The 19,670-nt window shown below is 42.7% G+C and overlaps 2 protein-coding genes across 2 annotated transcripts; both read right to left on the bottom strand.

Annotated features, from left to right (window-relative positions):
- Positions 1–3,608: 3,608 nt before the first annotated feature.
- LOC104268461 (C-C chemokine receptor type 4-like) lies at positions 3,609–4,685 on the bottom strand. The gene has a single exon (XM_009875783.1). It carries the CDS (start codon positions 4,683–4,685, stop codon positions 3,609–3,611), a length of 1,077 nt encoding a protein of 358 aa, XP_009874085.1.
- Positions 4,686–15,779: 11,094 nt separating this feature from the next.
- CX3CR1 (chemokine (C-X3-C motif) receptor 1) lies at positions 15,780–16,844 on the bottom strand. Its single transcript, XM_009875782.1, has one exon. It carries the CDS (start codon positions 16,842–16,844, stop codon positions 15,780–15,782), a length of 1,065 nt encoding a protein of 354 aa, XP_009874084.1.
- Positions 16,845–19,670: the final 2,826 nt, after the last annotated feature.

Below are 19,670 nucleotides of genomic sequence, written 5' to 3'. Positions count from 1 at the left end.
TGCCACCAAAAATCTGATCTTTCCAGTTTTGAGATTCTCATGAAACTGCCTTCTGAGTGCAAAACGTTCTGCCCGTGTAGTCAGAGAATGGGCCTTGACTCATGTGACCTCTGCATGTGGACAGCATGAGCTTAAGCTGGCAAGGAGATGAATGGGTTGACCCCATGTGACAGGGGGAGAGGAGCTCGTGCCATTCGCATTCATGCAAAACAAGTCGGAGGAGAGGGGAGCCAGCCTACCCGTGGGGGATTTTGGGGGTTCCCTTGTATTTCTGAGGAAAGGAAGCAAGAACTGACCTACATTATGGAAGGATAGGCTGGAGAAGCGGAACTGAGAGGACAGCCTCAATCCAAACTTCCTTTTTTCTTTCCGTCTGTAAACTCTCCTGGCCATTCTCTGTGGTGTTGCAGGTTTTTTGTGTGACATCTCGTGCTACGGGTTTCACTCCTTTAGAAAGCATGAGCAAGATTTTTGATAGTAAAGGCAGAGCTATGCTTTGCAGCTTCTTAGCACCCTTTGTGTGCAGACAACATTGGTGCTCCTTGCCATCAACTGCCTTTATTTTCTTGCCATTCCTGGTGCTTGTGGATGATGAGCAACAGGAAAACATATCTTTTTCTTCTCTACATGCTTTTTGCACCTTTCCCACATTCTTCAGTAGCAGAGAAGGCAAAACAGTCTGCGGTCGTGGTCTTACTTGTGGTCACATTTGTTTACCAATCATGAGCACCTACAGAGATCTGTTGTGATCTGTCTTCATTTTGATTAAGGTACTTGTGTGTTACTACTCACTGTTAACAGCTCTTTTCTATTTTCCACTTTCACAGAGTGAAATGTAAGTGTGTAATTCAGCTTTATGTTTAGAGAGTGACTGTGGTGGCCTAAGTGCTGTATGAAAACAAACCAACCAACTTGTTTTTACCTTTTCAACATTAATAGTATTTAATATAATCTGATTTTTTCCTCTTACCTACTTTTCTATGGTGGCTTAGAACAAATGAAGAGAGGACGCAGGCTGGCCTTCCGAGGAACCCTGATGTAAAAATGTGGGTTTAAGAATGAGTCAGTTTTGCATCGCTCAAATGTCCGTCCATTCTTTCATGGTTCAGTAGGTCTGTACGTACTGTCATTCATTGCTTGGAAACTCTTGTTCAGCTAAAATGACACCTTTGGTCAACTGACATTTTGAAAATCCCTGCTTTGTTTTTGTTTCTATTAATGCTATTGTCTTGTCCTTTCTCATCAACAGATTTCAAAGACTTCTCTTGAAACAGGAGTGGCATTATCCTCAGTAGTTCAGTGCATGAGGGAGGAGGATTTGTTCCGGGTAATAAATGAGGAAGCCATCCATGTCCGATGAGCTCCAGGACCTGGATTCCCAAGCCCATCGCTTAAAGGTGAGCTCTCACCTTGCACTCAAATTCAGCAAACTCGCTCAGAGCACAGCTCGCAGCTCGACTGCTCATTCAGAACACACATAGCGTAGCTGTGGGGATTGCCAGGAGGATTGCAAGCAGAGAAACAAGGACAGTGTTCAGCCACTGGCTGCACCAGTCAACCTCTGCACCGAAGTCACACATGCACAGGGCCGAACGGCAACGTGAAGCACCTTTGAGTTTTGTGTGGAAAAGGAGCTTTACGCTAGCTCTGTGTACAACTGCCTGGGCCCTGAGTGTGGCCCATTAATTCCACATATGAGCAGATTTGATGTCTTCCCCCAGCACAGGATGCTGCCCATCTCCCTGCACCATCTTCCAGCTGCTAGCCATCTCCTCGGCACCGTTCTTGGCCCCCCACCTCTCTCATCTCACAGTTTTTGAGAACCTACGGCTTGTTTTTTGCTTGCTGACCATCATTTTTGCCAGGCCAGCACCCTTTCTATCATCAGTGTCACGTCTGTGAGGATAGTGTGGTATCTTGTTGGGTTCTTTGGCCTCTGTGAGACCTGAAGCACCTGATACTTGCAATTTGTCTTCCTCTTCCTTTTCAAAATGGGTGATGGATTAAGGACTTAATCTACCCCATACAGCAGTTTTTCTCCCAACTGATTTACTCAGTGATTTGTAAGGTTTTGAGCAGTAAGAATTTATAGTCTTTTTCACTGCAAGTAATGTCTTTCACAGCTTTTCTCCTGATCTGTATTAACGCAGATCCTGTCTTGACAGCCTCAGCAAATGGCTAATAGCAATGCATTCCCGAAATTAATTATGATTGATATGTGCGTGCATGAGCATTTAAATGTGCTGCTTTTTATTTTCACATGGAGGTGGGCTTCTACTTATATTTCTTATCTAAGGTGATGAGAGCAATGGAACTCTGGTATTTTTGCATTTCTTCTGCATCGCTTTCCTAATGCGGTTTAATGACCTGTCTGCTCTCCACAGCCATGCCCGAATGCTGGCACCTTTTTATTGACAAGCCAAGAAAAAAAAATCTTCGTGCTGAATGGTTGTCAACCAGCAAAAAGGACATACCAGAAATACCTTCTAATAATATATATTTTTCAACTCTTACTTTGTCTGCTACAATATTACTGATTTTTGCCTCTTTTTAAAATTGTTTTAGTACCAAAAATCTAAACATTGCTGGTGTGAGTTTCCTTCCTGCTTCAGGTCTCTGATTAATATCAGAGTATGTGACAGAGGTGTGAGTGGCTACTGGGGCATCGCACTCTGCGTTTTGCTGTTTTCAAATGCTAGGATTTTTTGTGTCGTTTCTAAGTTATGACAGACTATTTCTACACAATCTCTGTTTTTACTTTCCTTTCTTTTGCCACATACATCTTTGAATGAAATCCGAGTTTCAGAGTTAAGTACTTCTGGGACAAGGAGCATTCACTTTAAAAGATATGCTTTTAACTAAGATGCTTCAAATCTGTTCACACACACTGGTAAATAATTTTTTTCAAAAAACCCCACACTTTTATTCAGAAATATTTAAAAGATTTTCTACGTTAATATACAGAATTGCTATCCCGAATTACAGTGATAAAGTAATTCAAAATACCTATACATGCACCCACAAATAAGCTTATGTGGCAACTTGAGTACCTAAGAGAAAACATGTCTGTAACACTGTGTAATGCATTTGCTTTGTATCTTTGTGCACATAAAGAACATATTTTTGTGTCCTTTTTCAAAATGACAGAAGATGTGTCCTCTCTCTGAGATGAAACACTTTACAGTAGCAGTTGCTGTTAATAGCGTGTTATTAGGTGCTACACAGATCAACTGTCCTTCTCAAATAAATGAATTTATTCTTCAATGTGACAAGCAGCTGTCTGTCCCCTGCCCTTCCATGCAGGGCAATCTCTGTATTGGTGCTGGTGAAGCCTGCTGCTTTGTGGAAAGGTGAGGCTGTTTGTTATGTGTGACTGGTGATTTTTTTAATCGCAGCAGGTAAGACTTGGCGTGTGTATGTCCCACATTTCACATCTAGGACCACCTTCTGTTGTAAAATTCAGAAAAAATCTAGAGGCAGAAGTCAAAGCTGAAGTAGTTATCCGGCACTAGCTTATTGTTAAATGCGTGTGCAATTGCTTAGCTTTTTGAAGTCCCTGAGTTTGTCAGTTTGCTTGCTGCTGGGTTCTGTGGCTGGTTTGAAACACGTTACAGAGCGTCTTGATCTCCCGTAGACTGCGTGTGGAATGAACTGGTAGATTCAGTGTAGTAAGTGATGTGAACCCCACACCACTTGCAAACACTTCCAGGTAACCGCCAGTTCTTAAAAAGCATCTTCAAGTACTTCTTGAATTTTTCCCCCATGAAGAAGTAAATGACTGGATTGAAGCAGCAGTGAAAAAGGCCAAGGATTTCTGTTACCTGGAAAGCATAGTCCAGATTCCTGCTCACTTGACAGTCTCTAATGACTCCCCTCATTTCCAGCAGTTGTAAGAAAATGACAATGTTGTAAGGGCACCAAAACAAGAAAAACACGATCATGACAGCAAAGATCATCCTCACAGCCTTATTCTTTTTATCATTTCTACAGTGAACTAGCGTTTTAATGATCATGGAGTAGCAAAATGTCATAACTATAAAAGGGATTAGGAGCCCTAAAATATTGATTTCCAAAGTGGAAAAAAGTTTCCATGATGTGAAATTGCCAGGATATCTCGGCTTGCAGGTAGTATAGTTATGTTCATTAAAAGATTCTCTAAATACAAGTTCTGGAACTGAGGCTGAAAGAGCTACTAGCCATATAACAAGGCTAGTAATCAAACCATGGAAGGCAGTCCTTGCTTTCAAGGAAAAAACTGCACGGACAATTGCCAGATACCTGTCTATGCTCATAAGCATAATAAAAAATATCCCACTGTAAAAGCCAACCAGGTAGATCCACGAGATGATCTTACACCAGGGAGTTCCAAAAACCCATTCGTCTACGGTGAAATAAGACCAGAATGGCAAGGATAAAACGAAAAGCAAATCTGAGATGGCAAGGTTGAGCAGGTACACATCAGTCATGCTCTTCAGCCTCTTGTATTTCAAGAGGACCACAATGACGAGAATGTTTCCCATGAGCCCCACCAGAAATACGAGAGTGTACAGAACAGGTAGGAAGGAGGCTGCAAACCTCTTGACGCTTTCCTTACTGCATGGTTTTGGAGCATCGTTATAATTTTCATAATACGCATAAAAGGGTGAGGTTTCAACATCAGAGGGCTCTGTACTTGAAGAACTCATGGCTTTTTCTTCCCCAGTTCCTGAGAAGGAAAGAGTATTAAAATGTCAGTGACTTTCAGTGTATGAAGATCGTGTGGTTACTCCACAAGTGTGAATCACTGGCAATGACTGGCATGCAGTTCCAGTGTGCTTCTCATTACAGGTCCTTAAATACCTTTTAAGAATTGTAAGATGCATATTCACACTTGAAAAATGTACTGTCCTTAACATGGTTAGTCCTTGTGGTGGTCTGCAACTTGGATGGCAAGAACACAGAACACTTGAAATGGCAGAGAGGAAAGTAAATAGGAATGAAAGATACAGAGCACAGATATCAAAGCAGGAAGGGATAAATCCTGCGTGGAATAAATTAAAAAGCAAAGCTAACTTGAGTAGTTCAGCATTTCACCTACCTTTTCAGTCAGGCAAACATCACCATAAGAAGACAGTAATGAATATGCACCTGACTCGTCCTTCTAATGAAATGACTCTTACTGAAAGCTGACATGAGTTGTCTTCGGTGGCTAAATGAATAACAGGAATTTGTCTTTTTTGTAGGTATGTTTTTTTCTAATAGGCAGGGTTCTGTGTGATGTTACTTTGAGATAAGTCACTTGGGCACAGTGCAAATATATTCCCGTGTGCATTATTCACATCACAGCAAGTGTAAATTTATTTTTTTTTTAGACTAACTTAACAGAATTTTTCTAAGCCTGAGTTACATCCTTCCCCTTTGTCTTTATGAATGGAAAGCAGAAGAAAAATTAGTATCATTGCTCTGTCTTTGCACTGTACATTGCTTCTACATAACAACTAATGTTAACTATCATCAGCCTCACCCCCCCTGCTGTGTGTGGCCTCAGGCACAAAATGTCTCAAGCCTACAGTTCTGTTCCATTATACACAGGGGGAATTTAATCTGAATTACAAGTCACAGGGACAAAACTATCTGACACCAAGTGATCTAGAAATGACAACTTGGCAACAACTGCACCTAGACATAGCTAAATCTAATCTAGGTACAGCTTAGTATACTTAAATATTTAAAACTGAAAGCATACACTCACAGAATGCACATCTACCCACTTCAGATGATGCAGCTTTAAAAACAGCTTTAAAAATTACCTGAGCAGCAACAAAAGGTAAATGAAAAAGCATTAGCCAGACACATAAGCAAACACGATACGCAACTGTTTCAACAACTGCATTTTGTGATTTTACCTTTTCACGTCCTTTCTTCCCAGACAATGTGATGAAGCTTCTTTGCTTGAAGGGTGCAGAATCACTTGCTCCTCGCCAGGTAGCTCTGTCTGGGAGGTGCTGCCTACACAGTGATATCCAGTAGCTGCAAAAAGCAGATATCACTTAAGTAACGGAAACTTCTTACTTCCTTACAGATCGTATCACAAGTGCTTCTCAGTGTTCACCAGAGCTAGTCCCTAGTCAGAAGTAAAATTAAATACATCTTATGATGTGTAAGGAAATGTAAAATTTCTACTGACAGCCTGATAACTGTGTTACAGCAGCTTCACCTCACCCAATAATCATTAAAATACGTGTCACAGAGTAGCTCTCATTCACAGAAACCTTGTAATTGTGAGTTGTAAAATGAGTCAATCTCAGAAAAAAATAATCAAAGGATCACCTGTAGCGAGCAGAGAGCAGAAAGGCACTTGACAGGTGTGTGGGAGGTATGTTGCTGGTTCTCTGCCAGAGAACTAATTTTGCAAGCTGCACTATGGAATGGTAGATGAAAATAGCTTATAGATTTCGTATAGGGAAAGCTTCTTTTATTCGTTGTTGTTTGATCTTCTTAGCTCCTGCTTCCCTTGCTAACAAGAGAAGTGACAGTATGTTAACTTATATTAAATTTTTGCTTGATGTCTCCTATAGTGGGTTTTATATATGGCAAATGTACATCCTACCATGGACCTGGCACAAATGGTAACAGTGGTCATAATATCAAACGAGTAGGATGGGTGTAAGGGCAGAGAGTGAAGAGGTTTACTGTGGTTCTTAGCAGGAAGCTTAGCAGCTTCTATGAATTTCTCCTGAGACTGTGGTGGACTTTATCTGTCTTTTGGGGGATCCTGGGAAGAGAGAAGAGAGTCCGGAGGACATGTGCCTGTCAAATGGTATGGTTTTGTGTCCCACCAGCAGAACATCTGTGCTAGCAGCTGGCAAGCACTGCTCTCCTCTATATCCCGGAAGAGGCCAACCAAGCAGAAGTAAAAGCTGTTTCTCAAGCGTGGAGGCTGCTTGCTTGTTTAGCAGGAGCAACTGAAGAGACACAATGAGAAGCAGAAACAAGAAAGCTACAGGAGGTGGTTGGAGGGGTAGGAAGAATTATCAATCCCAGTCCAGAAAAGATATGTCCTCTAGTTTGACCTCTGGTGTTACTCTGGGCACAAGCATTGCTTTTGTTCAGCTATGCTATTTGCTGTTCTATCCCACGTGCCTCTGATATTATTACTTCGCATGTTTTGCTGAAGTGTTTCTTCCAGAAAAGCTTGATGTGAAGACAGAATGAAATGTGAGATCCTACTGGCTTCACATTCCTCTAGAATGAAATAGCTGTACGGAAAGTAGCTTCTAGGTCATCTTTTGTGAGCTTGTGGAGATTTTTAAATGTGTCCCTGCGCAGTGTTCCTCCAGTGCAGGTTCTGGCTCTGCAGATCATGTACATCATCTCTTCAGTTTACTAACAGTCTTTTAAAGATGTGAATATCAGATGAGCTGGCAACACTCTGGTACCAGTTTCATCAGTCATCAGCTCTGCTCACAGAAACTAGCAGCTGTTCCTCTTGCTATTCTTTTGTCCATGTCAGGGCCTCATTAATTTCTTCTCTGCCATGTTGTTGCACTAGGGGCACATGTTCTGCTCTTCACCTACAATCATAAGGACATCAGATCTTTCTTCTTTTGAGGAAGGAAACACCTCTTCTTGCTCTATAGGCATTGTTCTTTCATGGTTTTGTAATGTTTTTGCCACAATAAACCACACGATGCGTGCTCATCTTGTCCTCACTCATCATCGTCTACTCCATCGAACCAGGTACCTCCCTTCAATTTCATCAGTGGTGGCTTTTCTTGATTTCCAGATGCAGTAGTGAACAGAATTGAATCCAGACACTCTTCTAACCTGTAAGAACCCTTCTTACTTGAGGGATGGTTTCCCATCAGCAAGCAGCAAATGCTTCCTAAGGAACTTTTTGCATCTATTTGCTACCTTGGGTGGAAAGCTGGGCTCCTGCTACCAGAGGAGTAGGGCAGTGAAAGCTCCTTGTCAGTGCATGGGTGTGTGGCTGAGGTGGGGTGGAGAGGACTGGCTGGACCACACTTTCTTGCAAAGCAGCGGTTGTGTTGCACAAGGCTGCCGTAGCGATGTGTTTCGTGCTGTATCAGCAGGTGGGAGGGTCTGTATTTGTGTGGAGACTGAGCAAGAGCATGCCTGCAGAAAGAGGAATGCTCAGCTGCAAAAAGAGAAGAATCGTTGTGGCTACAGACAATGGAAACATGGGATGCGTGAGCTTCAGAAAAGAAAGCTAAAAAGAAAAATATCTGCTGGCTCATGAAAACATAAGACATGCAAAAAGAAATCTCTGAGCAGGCGAGATGATGCAGAAAATGGATGAAAGGTGGTGTGAGTAAAGGTCCTGCAATAGCTTGGAGAGAAAGAAGAGTGAAAGGGACTACCTGCAACTGTAGTCTATAGTAGGAGAGCTCTGAGGTTCCCTTCTAACATGGCAGAGTGTCTTTCTTCAGCTCCTCCTTGGAGAAGAACTTGGCAGAGGTAGGCAAAGGGGTACGACAGGAGACTGTGAAGTTAAGAGGAAAGGGAGAAGGCATCTCAGCAAGATATAGAGGATGTTGCTGTGAAGCTGGCAAGGGAAGGGGAGAAGAAAGCCGTCTTACCTCCTTACTAGATGGTGTCAGGTATGTGGCACTGACCGAATAAATCACGAGAATGTGGAGAGGTGGACCAAACCTGATCAGCCTGACTGCGAGGAGATTAACCTTTTATATAGGACTGTGAGGGGGGGCGCATTAAAACTGGCAAAAGGGAACTTAATAAAAGCAAAAAGCAGAACAATGCAAACCATGGAAACCCTGCTTCTCAGCAAAAGATGATTTCAGACACTACAACCTTTCACAGAAAGTCTTATCACTAAGTTGCAATTTTACAGGGTGCAAGGAAGGACAGGAGATAGATGTTTGGGTTTTTTTTCTGTCAGTCGTTTGGTCCTATGCATTCTGCTGTTTTTATCCATCAGCGATTCTGTGAATGCTGTTGGCCATCATTTTCCTCAGCCTAATTTGCTTTCTTGCCATGCTTGTGCTTGCAAAGCTGCTGTATTCAGAACTCATAGTAAGATAAAAAAACCCCTGAAACTTCAAACCTCAAAGGTGATAGAAACAGTCATTTCTCTATGCTGAATTTTACGTCAAATAAAAATCACTGATGCAAAAACCATGACTTGTGTTCTTCTTAAATGCGAAATGACACCATGAGGAGCTCGCTTTGTCTTGTTCGGTGATCTATCAAATATTCATAAGCTGTTTTTACAGGAGGATGACAGATTTGGCCTGTTTCCACTCTGATGAGCAATTGATACCTTTATTTAAACTTCCAAGCCGTTACCTAACCATCACTATGATCTCCCAGTTAAAGGTTGGTCTCTCTGAAAGGGGAAAAAAAACACCAAAAAAAAAAGACAAGGGAGGGGTGAATAGCAAAGGTCTCCTCAGGACAGTTTGTTTGATTATTTATTGAGGGGAGTTTAGATACAGAGGAATTATTCTAGCATAAAGGCTTTGCTTTTCTGTTTGCTTTATGATAGTGCCCCCAAGTCTCAAATGCTGTAGTTTTTGTAGTCTTAAAATACTTATTAAATAGGTAGCCTTATCCTAAAGATCTACACAACAAATATCTTTGCAGTCTCTCTTGCCACGTTACTCACGTTGCATTTGTAACATAAAGTAAGTTAGTTAGAAAAAACAAAGTAATTGCAGAGGATCAAGACTGAGAAAGAACCAATATTTGCTCTTATCAATTACTAATCTTTTTTTCTATGTTTGCTAAAACCCAGGCACCCTATCACCACACAGTAAAAGCTGTTTCACTGCAAGTTCTCTTCAAGACAAGTTCTGTAGCCAGCTTAATTACTATTCAGTTCCCTTTTAGCAGCAGGGGAAACCGCTCAGGACACTGAAATGAATCGGCGATAGCAACAATAAAAGATTTTCACTGGAACATCGCTTTCATCTTTGTGATTCACAAGATCCTCTGATGTGTTTTGTGAATTGTTAGTGAAGCTGCTTGTAGTTAGTTTAACATCCCCAGGCTTTCATTTGCTCAATAACAAGCAAATGAAAACAACTCAAAGAAATTGATGTCTCTTCCAGCAGCAGAATGTAGTGACTGTTTTTCTTCTTTTTCATAAATACTTTTTTTCACATTGTACTTGTTCATCTCCAGTCGCTAGACACTTGAGTGCACTCCTTTACCATGGATGACTTTTAAGTGTAATGGAGTTTAATAATGCCACCCTGTGGAGGAAATGCAAGGACAGCATTGGCAGTGAAGATGGGCAGAAGAAATGGAGAGAGCTTAGGACAGAGGATCCTGCATGAGCAAGGGTGATTACAAGGATAGCAAGAGGTTATGGTGACTCAGGAAATACTTGGTTCCAGATGCTGTTAGTCTTGTGTAAACTTTGGCCTGTGCATTCAGAGTTGTGTTTACGGTAACTTACGTTTTTTTCGTCCCTTGCACTTGTAGCTTCCTGAAACCTGAGTTACTGGGAGGATCTGGAGAGCAGGGACCGATGACAGGGCTGAGAAGAAGGAACTGAACAAGAGACCAAGTGACAGTAGACTTTAATGATTCAGGTGAGGGCTCTCTTAGAAAAGCATAGTGGACACCAGTAGGCGGACACCTTTCCCAAGGGGAAAGTATTGACTTGGTCAAATTTTAGCCATCCCTAATACTGCCATTTACAAAACAGACAAACCCACTTTTGAGCCTCTTCAGACACCTTCCTTCCAGGGTGAAGGAAATGTGCCTGGTGAAGGTCCATCATCTGTACCAGGAGATCTAGCGAGATGTGCCCAGGAAGCACTGAAAAAGCCATTTCCGCATGCACTTACCCAACTCCGCATCCCTGAGTGCTTTTAGGCCTTTAGAATTTCCCCTGGGAAATGCTTCCTGTTGCCACATGCGCCTGCCATGGCCAAATTGGGGGTTGCCTAGCAATTGCCCAGGGAGCAAGGGCTGTGGTTAAAGGGGATGCACCAACTGGCTCCAGATGTATCTTAGACATGTAATTTCTTTCTCATTTTCTCCTACTCAGTTGGAGTCTGGAGAAACAGTTGAAGCTGCAGCTTAGGGTTTCAAGGGGGTCTTGTATATAAGGAAGGGTGCTGGTAAAACGCGTGGGAACTTGCACATAGAAGTAACAGCGCACGGCTGGCACTAGAGGGAACTCTGGTCAGCAGATGCACAAAGGCATCCACTGTTTTGCTCCCTGGGTTTTGTCATGTCCTCCAGTGTGCACTGCAAACCACGCCGCCGTTTCTTTGTGTCTCGGTGATTAATTTTAATGTAGCAAGTGCGACATTGATGGACTAAATGCAAAGTTCTTGTGGGAGAAATGCAGCTTCTTTCTGTTGCCTGCGTTATCCGAGCATATGGGCCTATAAGTAGCTGGCCTGTTGGGCTGCAGCTGCATATGGAGCAGTGATAAGTGCATATATAATTTATCAGAAACCTAAAATCAGAGTAGGGTGGCAAACAGATTGTTCTAGTTACAGCTGCAGCTGGCAAGTGGATAATATCCCCTCCGTAGTGAAAAAGCTGTGTTAGAGTCCTCGCTTGCATCCTCTATCTCATTCCCTAAAGTTATCCTGCTGATGGGGAAGGATCACAGTTGGAAATTTGGCAAATGCAAGCTGTTCTGCACAAGGAAAACATTTTCCCCATGCCCAGGAGGAGCTATCTTATGGTATTTCCTTAGGGAATGGCAAATAAAAGATATTAACCATTGACATTTGTGTTTTGAATATTAGTGTAACAAACAAAACTCTACAGGAGCAGTTGGTGGATACTTTTTTCTGCTTTGAAAACACTGTGTTAACACTGCAAAACTCAAGACTTGATGTTTCAGTGTGAATATGTTGAGAACTAAGTTCTTACAGTAGTTACTAAGCACAATTATTTCCAGCTTTGACAGAAGTTGTATGTATGTGACAAGAAGCTAGCCTTTAATAGTTATAAATTGTTACAGATTATAGTTACTGGATATGAATTTCAAATTAACTCTGGAAGACACAGATTTTCATTAGAGTTCTGAGAGTCTTACAGAGTTAAGAAAATAAAGTGCAAACAGTAAATCTTTGAGCAGGACTGGGTAAATCCTTAATACAGAAAATATTTAATTCACTACTACATTTTTGAAGCGGTATGTAACGGGCCTTTGGCAAAGCATTGCACCACGCTTGGGCAGTAAATTAGAGAGGAAACACATTACCGGCTAGGAGATACAAAAGCAACGGTGGGTGGAGATGGTACAACTTCCAGAATTCAAATTTGGAAGGAATTAAACTGGTAACTGCAATTTTCTTTGGAAAACTCTCCGTTGTTATTTAGTGATAGCAGGACTTGGGACTTGTCTCCTCGTTGGCAAGAGGTCAACAAAAATAATTGAAAGTGGCCGTGTTCAGCTTAAAAATGAAGAAACTTAAATCCCATGATTTTGATATCATTGGTATTTGAATGAGCGGGCTTTGCAGTGGCGTCTAAAAAAAAGATAGCAGCATCTTTTTATCTCCTTGCAAGCAGTTTGGCTAAATGTGCATCCTCCTCATTCTATTTACAAGTAGAACGTGAAGGGTCGTCATGAGAAAAGTTTGATTCAGGTTTTATTAGTTCCTCAAACTACAAACCAGCTGGGAAAAGATTTATGTTAAGTGTCAGCATGATTCTTAACCAGGAAAGAAGTTGATTGTGATGAAAAAAATAAGACACAAAGATAGCTGATGAAAAAGTTCTATCTTTTTCTACAGAGAGACTGGTTTACTTTCTCATGTGTAGTGGGTCAGGACTGGATGTTGCTGGTCCTCAGGGATATGTTGATCCAGTCTAAGGATATTTGGAGTGTCATGGCTATACACAGAAAAGTGTGTGTTGTAAACTGTGTGGGCAGTGAAAAAGCACTAGTTTCCTGCTGCACAAGTTTTGAAAAAGAATGAGCATCTTTAAATAAAGGCTGCAATTAACTGAAAGTGCAGTGGAGGGACTTAAAAGAGATATCAGTGGGCTTTCAGTCAGGCTCAAATGGTGCAAAGAATACCTCAAGAAACATGATGTGTAAAATTAGCAGAAACTTAGAAAAATGCACAATATTAGCTGTCACAAATCACAACAGAGGTGGCTGCAGGGCTGGCACGGTGCAGTACAGTGAAGAGCAGCGATGCTCAGCTACAGCTGAACCTCAGCCTCAGTAGTTTGTACTGGTTGCCCTCAGAGCACTCGTGTGTTTCGTGGAAGCTGAAGTTTTTTAAGGGACAATGAAAACAAAACTCTTCCTGCTAATGCAAACAAAGCAAAAATGTTGATTTGGGTTTTCACAGATTTACCACTTCTGCTATGAGGAGGCATCTGCGTAAGCTAGCTGTTAGGTGCAGACCCTGATGCCTAGAAAGCCCTCCTGAAGCTTTTAATCTCATACAAATCCTCAAATAGCAATAAGATCTTTAGCAAATTTGGGATAATGCAATTAACGTGGCGTAAAAATTGTCGATGTTGTGCTGACAATATTTGGAAGTCTTCCATGGCACAGCGTGGTAAAGCAGCTAGAAGTTGAAGTTGACTTGCAGGGTGAAGGATTTTTGCAGACGCAGTTTCACAGATTGCAGCTTTGTGAAGAGAGTTTGTTAGGGCAGGTTGACACCCTGCAGTGAGGCTGCACTGCCAAAGGGAGAAGGGTAGGAATCCTGGGAAACACGTGGAGCTAAGCAGGAAGAGGCTTTCCTTTCCTTAGAGAGCTGGCAGAAAGCTCTAGGCCTGCACCTTTTGTTCTTGACACAGCCCACAGATCACATTTAAGGGTGTGTTTTACTCCTCTAACTCCATAACTCATCACTGTCTGAAAAATAAAAGGAAGGTTAAAATAAACCAAGTGAGACTGAGTTGCTCAGCCTGACAGTCGACCCTCTCCAAGGGTGATTTCATGCAGATAATTTCTTATTTAGTCTCGGAGTACCTTCCTCTTTCTTTCTGCAAGTCTTAGCATTTCCTTAAAACCCCCCACATACGTTGTAAAAATAACATTTCTTAAAAATAATCCTTGCCTGGGGGTGGGGACAGAGGGAGTTGTCTTATCTCACTTGCTTAGGCAGACTGAGTTTTGAGAAGTAATTTAATTTCAATTCACACGCATGCTAAGCTTAATCTTAGACGGTAAGTCTGGAGCCTGGAAGTCCACTTATAGCTGAAATTTAAAAAGTTGAGCACATAGAATATATTCACACCTAATACAAGGCATTTTATGAAAAGGAGCTATTATATTGTAGTGTGCTGAATTTGCTGCTCCATAGAAAAAATAGAATATTTAATATTTTTTGAATTACTGCATATGGAAAATTGCTCAATGGAAAGGCACTTCTCCAGGCTTTCTTAGAAACTGAGTAGTACTAAGGCCCACAAAGAAAGGGCCTTCTCCTCCCACTGACATTGTAGAACAACCCTTTTGTGTCAGCTGGAAAGTGAGAGTGTTTCTTCAAATTTGAAGTAGTGCCCCAATGGCACGGACTCATTCTGTGGGATTGGTCCTTGATTTTTCCTTGGAAGGTGATCTCAGCTTCATAGATAGCAACAGTACTTTTTTCATTCAACTATCTCCAGTCCACAGTGCCAACAAAAATCTCCTTCAGTCTCGCAGCAGACTATGGCAGGAGCTTCCCAGGGAGGTCCCTGGGGAAGGACTCTCAGTTGCCCGATAGATGTTTTCCACCCCCAGTGCACGGTCTCTGCAAGAGCAAGAAGGGTATTTGGAGGCAGTGGCGTGCACATTAAATCAGGGCACACCTGCAGTTTTCCCTGGGGAATGAGCTGTGGTGGGGTTGTGGTAAGGAGCACAGCAAGTGGCTATTTATTCCCAAAAGCTGTTGTCGTTGATGATGTAGAGACAGTTTGCTTACCACACGTGGCAAGCAGAGCACGGGTGTGAAATGCGTACTCACTGTGCTCCACAAGCAATTCACAACTTCACAGTGCCATATTTGAGCCAAGCGCAATGATACCCAAACCCATATCTCCAGTTCCTGCTGTCCGAGCCCATGCTGCTGTCTGCTGGTCAAGCTGGCAACACCTCGCTCAGCAGAGTGCTTGGGTTCACCATCCTCTGGCCTTTGGCTCAGGCCATAGCCCACAAAAATCAGGAGATATGCCTGGTTTGGATAAGCTCCAGGGCTGGCCCTAAATCTTTTCTAGACAGTCCTTGCTCTGATTATTGCATGCTGTAAACACTGAGTGTATTCCTTGCTCTAAGTGTGTATTCAGAAACAACTCTTTATTTTTAATCATAGGATTTTATTAGGTATGAAAGCACAGGTACAACATTTATTGCTATGAATAACGCTGAATCACTTCCGTATGGATATATAATAACAAAAATACACTCCTTTACTATCAAAAATATTCCCCTTTGCTAACAGCCAGCTACCATTCATTAAAGAGATCTCTCTTCCTTTAAAAAATGAGATTAGGTTGTACATTTGTACACACACGTGGAAGTTTTGATAATGAAACTGTTTGTTTAACAGTTTCCTTGTCCTTAAATTCTTCTCCATCTCCTGTTCTAGGCATGGAGCGCTGCTTTTGCTTCTACTTTCCCTTTTCCTCTCTCTTCACTCAGTGCCATGTTCATCCTTGGCATTGTCATTCTGCTTTTGGGTTTAAAATCGTTACTGGTTTAGAATATTTAATGCTCCTAAGAGTCATGTCAGTAACTCAGTGCAGCCATTAAGTCTCTTCATGCGGGTAATGGCAATCTCTTAGCAGTGGCCAGCTCTGCAGAAGACATATTTACATAAATTTCTCCTTCATGGAGCTTTTTAGACAAAGACAGAGGCATCCTGGTCACTGGTATTCAGGGTTATGTTGCTGTTCACAATGCTTTCTGCATAGCTGCTTGAGTAGGTGACCTGGTAGCGACTGCATGGGCCACAGAAACACAGGAACGGACAGTACTTGAAGCAGACACGATGAAGGTATTTCCTGAATTTTTCCCCAGCAAAAGCATAGATAAGAGGATTGAGACAACAGTGGCTGAATGCAATGGTTTCGGTCAGGTGCATGGCATAGTCCAATGCTTTAATTTGGTCACAACTTGTGAATAGCTCATAGTGCTTTAAAGTCTCTAGAAAAATCAGTGCATTGTAGGGGGACCAAAAGAGAAGAAACATGACCACCACAACCAAGATCAGTTTTATGGCTCGTGCTTTTTTCTGATTTTTGCAGGACAGCAGGGTTTTGATAATGCCACAGTAGCAATAGCATATGATACAGACCGGGATGAAAAAGCCGATGATGTTCAGCTCCATATTGCAGAACACTGGCCAGATGTTCTCCAGCTCCCGGGGGAAGACAGAAGCGCAATCATTTTCTATCAGCTGGGAAAAGACAAAATGTGGCACTGAAACTAAAAGCGCTATCGCCCATACTCCGCAGATTATAAGACAGCCATGTTTCACTGTTCTGGATTTCAGAGAATATGTTGCCCGGACAATGGCCAAGTATCTGTCGATACTGATAACAGTGATGAAGAACATGCCCCCAAAGAAACCGATGTAATACAGTGAGGAAAGAACTGTGCATGGAATGGTCCCAAGAGTCCATCCACGCACCGTGTTGGAAGCCCAGAAAGGGAGGGAGATCACAAAGAGAAGGTCTGAGATAGCCAAGTTCAGGAGATAGATGTCAGTGATGCTTTTTCTACTGCCTTCTTTCACAATGGCAAAAACCACCATGAGATTCCCCGTGAGGCCAAGAGCAAACACGACAATGTAAAATATTGGCAGAAATATTTTACTGAATTCTTGGATGTCAGTCTTATTGCAGGAAAAAGCATGTTCATCATAGGTGTATTCAGCTGTTGTTTCTCTGAATGCTTCCGTCATGTTGAATCTTCTGGCTAGAGGCAACATGAAAAGGGAAAAGAGAAAAATGTTAGGGAGAGAGATCCAGTATCTGTTGTGGTGGAATACTGAGAGACCTCAGCAACATGCACGCTTTGGGATTTTGTCACTATGTAGGTTTATGAGAGTTGTGTCACTGCGAAGGCAATAGTAGTTACTTATAAAAGCCCAGACTCTGCTGTTACATGTACTTAGCTTTTCAGGATAATAAAAAATAAATGAGAATTTCAAGTGCTGTCAAATAAGTCCCTGCTTACTAGTAGAGCAGCAAAAACCCAACATCCGACTGAGCTCTGCAGGTGGTGCATCACAGCGTGAGAAATGCTCTGCCAGCATGCTGGGCAGCGCCCAGCAGGAAATGATACCTCGCCTGTCGCTGTTGATCACCACCAAGAGCGCAGTCTTGCCCCACTCATCAATCCTGGGGTAGAAGTGTGGTGAGACGCCCAGTTTGGCCAGCGCTGAGCTGATGCTCGCTGATATGGGAGGTGCAGATTTGGCACTAGGACATTGCTCGGGAGCAAGCATATCTTTGGTGAGGTTTTCCAAAAATTCATCTTTTGATCAGAAGAGAAACGATATTGACCCTTTTCCTCAAGCACCAAAGGGTCCCTTGACTGCTCCTTGGCTGTGAGATAGTCAGGTTGGAGCCAGAGCTTGTTAGCTTGGAAGCTGCACCCAAAGAGAGGATAGAGTGTGACCTCTGGGCTCACTGGTCTGCACACCCAAAATCTCAGGGCACTTGTGAGTGCCTCGGTGCTCTCTTGGGATGTGGTGCTCAGGTCTCTGCAAAGATTTCTGTTTGCAGGGGACAAAAATTCCTAGCAGGGTGCAGATGTTGCTGCAATCACTCTGCTCCCAAGTTGGGTTAAAGAGCTTGTTAAGTATCCATTACTTACTCTCACAGTAGGAAATAGAGTATGATACACTCTGCAGACATCCAGGGAGATGACAACATGGCCAAACCAGCCTGTGCAAGCAGAGACTGAAAGGAAAGGTCAGGGATAACAAAACTGCAACTAATAACTACCCCTTGGTGACAGCATCACATTCCTCTTACAGGAACCCCCATGACAGTAAAAAAGGGACTCAGTTCAGCAACTGTACCCCATCTCTAACATAGATGTTTATGTCTCCTGTTAGTTGGGAGATGGAATCTGTACAGCCCATGAAGAGCAGTGCATCTGATGCAACACAGGGCAGGCTAAATCTGCTTTAAGACAAGATCGACCACTTTCCAGACTCTGCTGACCACGCTGATGAAACTCCTTTTGACGATAAGGAGAGCACGGGCATGTTACTCAATGGTAGGTGCCGATGGTATACAACTGCTCTCACTCCTGACACTTGGAGTGAAATGGTTCGAATCCCCACCTCCAGGTCCACACTTCATTGACAGCAATAGTTTTTATAGCCTCTGTTTCAAAGAAGCCTTGCAAGACTACACATAAATTAAAGATGTCCTGAGGTGTGAGACAGTCCTTACCCAAGAAGTTTCATATAACATAGTGCTAACTGCAACAAACTTCCCCATGGGTGGTTGCTGTGACCATATCAACATTTTCTCCAAATGCCTCATTTCCAAAGCAACCATTTGTGGTGTGGGCCATAAGTTCTGGGCCTCGTATTTCGTAGTCATTTCTCAAAGAGGCTTTTTTCTTTTTTCTTTTTTTTGTTCTAGTCGGAAATGCCAGCTCTCCATTTTAAAGTATATGATTTTTCTGAAAGTTCAAAGCTTAGTTGTCACCAAAACATATTTAAATGAGAAGTGCCCACAGTCATTAGAAAACAACCTTTGTTGTTTTGCACCGGAGGAGTCGAGTAGAAGGGCTGTCTCAGCACTGGTAGTTTCAGATCATGGGCACGGGGAAGGCTGTTTGCAGCAGGCAGGCACACCCAGGGGCTGAGCAGCTCTTGCAATCCCTTTCCACCTCAACTGTGTGCCGAGCCTGCCTTGCAGAGCCTGTCCAGCCCCTTGCTTGCAGCCCAGCTTAATCCTCCAGCTTCTGGAGATGTGGTGTCTGACACCAGTGGAATTACAGGGGACGAACAGGAAATGCCTAGTTGCTGGGAGAAAAGCTCAAAGAAATTGCAAGCAAGACACTGATTTTCTACTGGTGAGATAATTAATTAGTTGCCTACAGAGATCTGTGACAGGTTCCTCATCTTTTCACGTGTCTGCCCCATCATTACTTGTCTACCCTGCTGAGGGTTACAGAAATGAGCAGGACACATTGTGTACAATCCCAACAGCCCATCCCGGTGTTTGCTGAGCACAGGAAATAGTAGATTCACTTCTGCTTCTCATGGAACTGCTCAACTGCTTTGCTCTCTCCCCAGATTTCCCCAGCAGTTTTACACCCTACTCCCCACAGGCACTTCTGCTTTTAATCACGTTTATAGCTGTCTCAGACAATAGTCTGCAGGACCAAAACCCCTGTTTCTCAACCCAACTATTTCCAACAACCATGTGTGCTATATGTAGTACTTAGGGAAGTGAAATCCACAAACTCCTCTAAGCAGCAGAAGTTGCATTTCACCCTTCAAACAGCAAACCATCAAGCCGGGTGACACAAGACCCAAATTGTGTTTGTACATCTGATCTTCCCACTTATCACTTCTGGCACTTCAGCCAAGTGCCACGTTACAAGATTTGCTGCCATGAAGAAGGGTCAGTGAGCGCTTCGCCTCTGCCATCACTGAATGAAAAGACGCAACCACTGAATGGAAGAAGCAACCAAGCCCAGACCTCTGCCAGAGGGTCATGCTTCGGATTTGCACAATATGCTGATCAAAGTGTTTTAAGCC

The sequence above is a fragment of the Apaloderma vittatum genome, unplaced genomic scaffold (genome assembly GCF_000703405.1).
Source record: "Apaloderma vittatum isolate BGI_N311 unplaced genomic scaffold, ASM70340v1 scaffold43928, whole genome shotgun sequence".
Lineage (NCBI taxonomy): Eukaryota > Metazoa > Chordata > Aves > Trogoniformes > Trogonidae > Apaloderma > Apaloderma vittatum.
Note: the sequence above shows the minus strand (reverse complement) of the source record. Positions and strands in the feature narration are given on the sequence as shown.

What these genes read in the sequence shown, in the direction of transcription:
- LOC104268461 (XM_009875783.1), bottom strand. Translation starts at nt 4,685, where the DNA reads ATGAGTTCTTCAAGTACAGAGCCCTCTGATGTTGAAACCTCACCCTTT.
- CX3CR1 (XM_009875782.1), bottom strand. Translation starts at nt 16,844, where the DNA reads ATGACGGAAGCATTCAGAGAAACAACAGCTGAATACACCTATGATGAA.